The 8,552-nt window shown below is 40.9% G+C and overlaps 1 protein-coding gene across 1 annotated transcript; it reads right to left on the minus strand.

The window, feature by feature from the left end:
- Window positions 1–7,282: 7,282 nt before the first annotated feature.
- Window positions 7,283–8,235, minus strand: LOC114315172 (Methyltransferase-related protein). Its single transcript, XM_028261748.2, has 2 exons — window positions 7,832–8,235; window positions 7,283–7,741 (listed from the first exon to the last, which is right to left on the minus strand). Exons 1-2 carry the CDS (start codon window positions 8,009–8,011, stop codon window positions 7,613–7,615), a joined length of 309 nt encoding a protein of 102 aa, XP_028117549.2. The 5' UTR covers window positions 8,012–8,235; the 3' UTR covers window positions 7,283–7,612.
- Between the last annotated feature and the right edge of the window lie 317 nt (window positions 8,236–8,552).

Consider the following 8,552-nt stretch of genomic DNA (forward strand, 5'->3'; position numbering starts at 1 on the left):
GGCCCTCGTGCTCTTTGAACATAGAAAAATTGAGCCACAGAAAAACAAAACCTTGGTATTATGTATGGACATAATGCAAGTAGTCGAATACTAATAGGTGAGTAGCTTGTATCAGTCTGAGTTTGATCACAAAATGGAAGGTAAGAATAATTAATTGTCATGCAAGAAATAATTACTTACAATACAAGGCATTCCCCCGATATAATCCACCTCAACAATAAAAGCAAATACCTAATTGTCAATAATAAGTATTCTCTTCTTTCTCTCTTTCTTATCTAACCCTAACTCTAGTTTCTCACACTGTGCACTTCAACTGAGATTTTGTAAACACTCTCTAATCTTTAATTCTTTTTTTTTCCCAGTAGAGCACATCAAATGGTTAGTTCATTTAACATAGCAAAATATTAGAAAATTTAAATATAATGAAACAGAGATTTGAATGGACTCTGCAAACCAAGTCACTTCCAACGGCCAGATTTCCCAACAGCATTTCAACAACCACATGAGTGCTCAAACCTCCATTTATCACCATTACATCCTTTGAGACACCTCAAGCAAAATCAGATTACATCTTCAAAAATGAAAGACTCGGTTGAGCTACACACCTCCGAGTAAAGATTTCGAAATTGCATCCTAGAGTAAAAAAAATCAACTTTTCTATGCACTACTTCACTATCTTGGCTAACTTAACTATGAAAAAATGTGCCTTTTCATATGGAAACAGCATCTGCATTTAAGATACCCACTAATGAGACCTATACAAAAAAGCGTCCTCAATATAATTAACAACACATCTATTAGTTCAAAGGATCTTCCATAATAAAGCCACGTGTCTCAGAGAGATAGGTTCGTCTCATACATTCTAATCCATCATAAGTACTAGACTCCTAGCTGCATTGACATACGGACATAAATTTCAAGTAAGAATTGTGTCTTTTTTAAAAATTTCCATGTGATCATGTACCTATCATGTTTTATCCATATCTCATATCTTACTTCGTCGTTTACTTCTACCTCATCACCTAGGTGTTGGGTGCAAGCTAAAGCTTAACATAAGGCCTTGTTACGTCTTCCTAACAAGCAGTTCAGCACTAACAAAAAGAAGAGCTTCAAAACTATAGAGAAGCAAAATACAGCAGATGACAGCCTTATCACACTGCAATAACCTGGAGTACCCTCTCAAAGTTTCCTCACCAGAAATACAACTGTGCTAACAAACAAAAGTCTTCTCTTGCAATAACTAAAAACATTCATACCATTGCCTGATCGCATCTGGAAGTAAACATAAAATCATCTGAAGCTCCAACCAGATAAGCATCATCCCTAAATATTCATGCTAAATATTGAGTAAAGAAATAAAAGTTTCCAATCAGCAGATCTTCTGCTAAACATTCTATTTGTTAAATGTATAATGTATATATTAATAGTTGTATAATATATTAGTTAGTGCTTCTTTCCTATTGTATATTAGCTGTACACTATCAGATGTTTAGTTAGTGCTGTTTTATGCTTTCGGCTGCTTTCGGCCTCTTTTTCTTTTATATGTTTTTCTCTCATAATGATGTTGTATAGCAGCTCCTATATAATGGAGACTCCTCTTACGGTTTCTCAATACATTGAATCACAGAGTTTATTCTCTCTCAATATCCCTCTCAACTTCTTTTACATGGTATATAGTTCAAAAAAAAAAAAAAAAAAATCACATTTTCTGATAGCTATCTCTGCTTCATCACTGATCAGATTTTTTTTCTCAGCATTTTTTTGTACTGCCCACTCACGTGCTCGGAATCTTCGCACGCTTCCAACGCCACCAACAGCATCCTCAGAACCTGTCTAACACGCCCTCACGCGCCATTTTTGTCGCCGGCGCGTCACCTGCTTCCGTCTTCGACGTTACACGCGCTCCACGCGTCCACCAGTCGATTGAAGCCATCTCTCCCCGCATATCACGCGCTACACGCATATGCACACCGCTGAAGCCGTTCCTTCCGCGCGTGTCACTCGCTCGCGCCGCACACGCCTCGCGCCACTTTCGCCTTCGGCTCGTGCCCCTTGCTCAGTTCGGCTCCAGCCGGTTCAGCTCAAACTGGCTTATCACCTTTTCAAGGCTGGTTCAACCCCATTTTTGGCCTTTTTTGGCTGGTTCAGACCAGCTCCCCACTAATTTTGCCCTTCTGCATTCATTGGTACCCTCGATTTTTTCAGATTCTACCTCGATTGTGCTGTTTTTCCCTCATGGATCGCCTGGACTCCTCTAACCACCCTATTTCTGTTGTTCTTGATGGGACTAATTATGTCCTATGGGCACAAGCCATGTTTGACTTCCTCAAAGGAAAGAAACTTTGGCACATCATCACTAGGGATGTGTGCAACCCCATCCAAGAGACCACCGAATCCGCTGCCCCGGACTCCGCTGCCAAATATGTCGATCGACTAGAAGATTGGGATAGTAAAAACTATCAGATCATCACTTGGCTTCGCAATACTTCTATTACATCTATTAGCCGGCAGTTTGGTCGGTTCCAACTTGACTCTGCTTCCTCTCCAGCCAAGGCCATCTGGGATTTTTTACAAGAACGCTATCAGACTACTAGCCTTGCTCACCAATATCAGCTTCTGAGTCATCTTCACCGTATGTGCCAAGATACAACTCAGACCATTAATGATTTCCTCTCCAAAATGTATTCTGTTTGGGATCAGCTAGCTCTTTCTGAACCTCCACGGCCTCATACTGAGGATGTTGCCTTGTTTACTACTTACCGTGACCAACAGCGCTTGGTTCAGTTTCTCATGGCTTTCACTCCTCATTTTGAGCCAATACGCGCATCTCTCCTTCATCGCAGTCCTTTACCCACTCTTGAGCAAGCAATTGCTGAACTACTGTCAGAGGAAACAAGGTTTGGTCCTCTCCATCCGCACCCTGTGGACTCTGTTCTTGCTACTCTCCAGATTCGAAGTTCTCCTTCACCGCCTTCACCACAGAGGTCAACTGCCTACAACTACTGTCACAACCGCAATCTTCCATCGACTCATCTTCTGGTTAATTGTCCAGTTCGCCTTTGTCGGTTTTGCAACAAGACTGGCCCTGGTCATCTCCAACAAGATTGCTTCCACAATCCCGCCCGTGCCTCTCGCAATGGTCCTTCCACCTGGAATTTTTCACGCAACAACTCTCACCGTTCTGGGACTCCGCTTAAACCAATGCCTGTTCAACGCACTGCTGCTGCTGCCACCTTAAAGGATTTACCTTCCTCTGTCCCTATAGACCCTTCCACTCCAGTCTTCTCTCAAACCGATGTCGAAGCCATGTTTCAACATTTTTGGCAAAATTCCAGTACTCCTCCATCTATTGCTTTGTCTGTCACCGCAGGTAACACTTCCTGGTACTTTGACTCCGCTTGTTGTAATCACATGACCTTTGACCCTACTATTTTTACTACTCTCTCTTCTAATCCTCATGTTCCTTCTATCCATACTGCTGATGGGTCTCTTCTGTCTGTAAGGCATGTTGGTTCTGTTTCCACCTCTCACTTATCTTTATCCTATGTATATCTTATGCCTGCTCTTACTTTAAATCTTATCTCCATTAGTCAATTATGTGAGCATGGTCTAACTGTTACCTTTTCCCATACTGGTTGTTTGGTGCAAGACCCTCGGACGGGACAGACTCTTAGGATAGGCCGTAAGCATGGCCGTCTCTATGAACTTATCCATCTCCATGTTCCAGATTCTTCTCAGATCACAGCTCCTACCATTGCTCCTCTTGTATCTCCTTTTCAGCTTTGGCACTGTCGTTTAGGCCATCTTTCTGTTGGTCGGTTAAAGTCTTTAATTTCTAGTAGTCATTTAGGTCCTGTCAGTTCTGATACTTTAGATTGTTTGTCCTGTCAACATGCCAAACAACCTGCTTTATCGTTTAATAAAAGTGACTCTGTTTCTCTTGCACCATTTGATCTCATCCATTCTGATATTTGGGGCCCCTCTCCCACTCCTACTATGGGCGGCGCACGTTATTTTGTTGTGTTTTATAGACAATTTTTCTCGTTTTACATGGTTGTTTCTTATGAAAAATCGCTCTAAGCTCAAACAACTTTATTACAATTTTGCTGCAATGGTTAAAACCCAATTTTCTAAGACTATTAAGCTTTTTCGCTCCGACAATGCCATGGAATATAAAGATTTTGACTTTCTTTCCTTCCTTCAGAGTCATGGTACTCAACCTCATCGTTCCTGTCCAGGTACGTCTCAACAAAATGGACGTGCTGAACGGAAACATCAACATATTCTCAACAGTACTCGAGCCCTCCTTCTCTCTTCCTCTTGTCCGGAAAATTTTTGGGGAGAAGCAGCTCTTACTGCTGCTTACACTATCAATTGTATCCCTACACCTGTCATTCATAATCACACTCCCTATGAGCGTTTGCATGGCACCCGTCCCCCTTACACCAACCTTAGGGTTTTTGGCTCTGCCTGTTTTGTTCTTCTCCAACCTCATGAACGTACCAAACTTGAACCCCGTTCCCGCCTTTGTTGCTTCTTGGGGTATGGTATTGAACATAAGGGGTATCGATGTTGGGATCCTCTCTCACAGCGCCTCCGTATCTCTCGTCATGTGGTCTTTTGGGAACACAAAATGTTTTTTTCTCTCTCTCTCTTCCGCTTATCTGTTCCCTCACCCTCTCTGTGTTTTACTGACCCTTCCACCGATTTGTTTTCTGATGAGCTTACTCCACCGCCCCTGCCCGCCTCTCTCGAGACTGCCTTGCCTACTGGTCTTTCTCACGCACCTGCCCGCTCTGATGGTCCTGCTCTTGCTCTCTCGGACTCCTCACCTCCTGTTGAGTCTCTTCCTCTGGCTCCTCCTCCTCCTGCTCGACCACACCGAGTAATCCAACCTTCTACTCGTCTTCGTGACTTTATTGTTGGTTCTACTGTTTTTTCTACTTATGAACCTACCTCCTATCGGGAGGCTCGCTCTAATCCTCTTTGGCAGCAGGCTATGACTGATGAATTGTAGGCTTTAGACAAAACTCACACTTGGGACATTGTTGATCTTCCACCTGGCAAGACTGCCATTGGCTGCAAATGGGTATACAAAATCAAAACTTGTTCTGATGGATCTATTGAGCGCTACAAAGCCCACCTTGTTACCAAAGGTTTCAACCAAGAATATGGTATTGACTATGAGGAGACCTTTGCTCCTGTTGCTCGTCTCACCTCTGTTCGCAGCCTGATTGCAATTGCTACCACCCAACAATGGGATCTTTATCAAATGGATGTGAAAAATGCTTTCCTTAATGGTGTTCTTCTTGAGGAGGTATACATGCAACCTCCCCCTGGGTCTACTTATTCACCTCCTAAAGTCTGCAAACTTCAGCGTGCTTTATATGGTCTCAAACAAGCTCCACACGCTTGGTTTGCCAAGTTCAGCTCTACTATTCATGACTGTGGTTTCACCTCCAGCTCTTATGATACTGCTCTTTTTATCCGAAAAACTGCTCAAGGGGCCACCTTGCTTCTCCTTTATGTGGATGATATGATTATCACCGGTGATGATATCAATGGTATTCTTCGCCTTAAACAGTTTCTTAGCCATCATTTCGAGATGAAAGACCTTGGTCCTTTCAGCTATTTCTTGGGTCTTGAAATCTTCCATGATTCCACGGGTTCTTTTCTCTCTCAAGGTAAGTATACCTCTGATCTTCTCACATGTGTCGGTCTTACCGATTGCAAGACTGCCTCCACTCCCCTGGAGCCTCAGAGTCGTCTTACACCTCTTGATGGCACTCTTCTCTCTGATGCTACCCTATATCGTCAGCTGGTTGGCAGTCTTGTCTATCTCACTGTTACTCGTCCTGATATTGCCTATGCCGTTCATATTGTCAACCAGTTTGTGTCGGCTCCTTGTACCCCTCATTATGCTGCATTAGTTCGTATCCTTCGCTATCTCAAAGGCACCATGTTTCATGGTCTTCATTATTCCGCCCGCTCCTCTCTCCAGCTTCGTGCTTTCTCCGATGCTGATTAGGCTAGAGATTCTACTGATCGCCGCTCTACTACTGGGTTCTGCTTTTTTTTGGGTGATTCTCTTATTTCTTGGCGCAGCAAGAAACAATCTCTTACTGCTCGTTCCAATACCTAGGCCGAATACCGTGCTCTTACTGATACTACTCAGGAGCTTCTCTGGCTTCGTTGGCTTCTTGCTGACATGGGTGTTACTCCCTCTAGCGCTACTGCCCTCTTTTGTGACAATCACAGTGCTCTTCAAATTGCTCACAATGATGTTTTTCATGATCACACCAAGCACATTGAGATTGACTGCCATTTTAGTCGTCAACACGTCACTCGCAGTACTGTCCATCTCCATCCGATCTCTTCTGTTGATCAACCTGCTGATATCTTCACCAAGGCTCATTCTCCTGGCCGCTTCGTTGAACTTGTCTCCAAACTCCAGTTGGTTGATATTTGTCCTCCTTGAGTTTGAGGGGGGCTGTTAAATGTATAATGTATATATTAATAGTTGCATAATATATTAGTTAGTGCTTCTTTCCTATTGTATACTAGTTGTACACTATCAGATGTTTAGTTAGTGTTGTTTTATGCTTTCGGCCTCTTTTTCTTTTATATGCTTTCGGTTTCTCAATTTATTGAATCACAGAGTTTATTCTCTCTCAATATCCCTCTCTCAACTTCTTTTACACTATTGAAAATACTCATGCAGCTCATCATTGCCTCTGTTTAATTAGCTTAAGTACGAAAATTACATTGCTTAGTAACTCAAGAGTGAAATAATTATATTTAAATGAGATAGTTATTGATAGAACCCGATTGTTGAACAACCAAAAACTGCTTGTATAAGGAACACAGAGAGTGAATTTGTGAAGAGGAAATTAGTCAAATATTCTTCAACAGTGACATGTCTGAAGGGGTAGGGATGGGAGTGGGAGTATATAGAAGTTTCTAAGTTGGCAGTGCCATTGAGAACATGTATACATTCTATATATTAAATATATAAATATAAAACAAATATATTTTTCTACTTAGTTGTAATATGTGTTAAAATATGAAAATATTAGAGATTGATGTCAACTATAAATTGTCTTTGTTATGTATAAATAAACATTAAGTAAATAGAAACTAATAGAATAAGTTTGAATTGTTATTGTTTTGTTTCTGTGAGATTTATATATTTATCTCATATGAGAGCAATTTTTTCACAAGTCTCTTACTTTGGAGTGCGGAGTTTTAATTAATGATGGAGCAAAAACACAAATCATATGAATTTGGGAAGAAGAAGAAGTCCATAGCCATAACATAAAAGGGTTATAGTGAAAACAAAGACATAAATGTTTATCCAATTCAAGTGCAAACAGCACCACAAACAAATCGTAGAAGAGCAGCGCGAAAATCCGATATACATTGCAAGAAGCAAAGATCTTTATAAAAGGGGAGAGGGAAAAAACAACATAAAACTGTACAACAACAGTTGGTTTGGATTGAGAGGCAAAACAAGAGAGGCATAATAATGGCGAAATGAAACCTAAACTTGGAATCCAGCGCAAAAAAGAGTAACAAATGGAGCGAGAGAAAGAACGTATTACACATGGAGAATTCAATTGGTTCGCTTCGAAGTCGAAGATGAAGATGAAGATGAAGATGAAGAAACGAGATTCCTCCAGAGATAGCGGCCGCTAGCCATGTCGACGCTGGTCCAGAACCCAGCACCGATTGCTCCCCAAACCTGGAATGAAGAAAACAATTTCAATTTGAATGATGGAAAGAAAGCTGAAGAAGAAGAAGAAGAAACCCTAGAAAAAATCAAAGAGAATACCTTATTATTGAGGGAAGTAGCAGTGGGGGGTGGTTGGGGGGAGGATTCAGAGGAGGTAGGGTTGAGTGAATCTTGGGAGTGATCTTCGAGAATTTGAGGCTGAGATTTGAGGTTCTTCAGAACGAGAAACCCGGCCAGAGTAGCCGACAGGAAGATCAAAATCAGTCTCAGAGGGCACATTTTTCTCTCTCTCTCTCTCTCTCTCTCTCTCTCGCTTTGTTTGTAGAGAGAGAAAGTGTGATTAGTTTTGCTTTTTGGTTGGTGAAGAAGGGAAGAAAAGGATTGTTAAATAGTAACAATGATCAATGATGGAGGTGGGATTGGGGTAGAGTAGTTTGAGTTGAACGCTTCGCGTGAAATTGTCAACACGGTTTTGATTTTGATTTTGATTTTGGTAGGAATGCGAATGCAATATTTTCATATCAAATGGATGGGGCCTATAGTACATTCTACATGCGATGGCTTAGAGATGGAAAATTAATTACTTTTTAGATTTACCATTATCTTCTTTTTCAAACACTAAAAGTAAATAGATAATGTTATATGTACTAATTAGTATATCAACTAGTAATTAATACTAATTATGATATTATTATTGATCATACTCATTAATTACATTAAGAGAACACGAAAAAAAATATATATATATATATGTACTCATTTCGTCTTAAAATAATAATTTTTTTGACAAATTTAATTTTTTTTAATAGTATAATTATTG

This window comes from Camellia sinensis, chromosome 3, assembly GCF_055761805.1.
Source record: "Camellia sinensis isolate YWXY chromosome 3, ASM5576180v1, whole genome shotgun sequence".
Classification (NCBI taxonomy): Eukaryota; Viridiplantae; Streptophyta; class Magnoliopsida; order Ericales; family Theaceae; genus Camellia; species Camellia sinensis.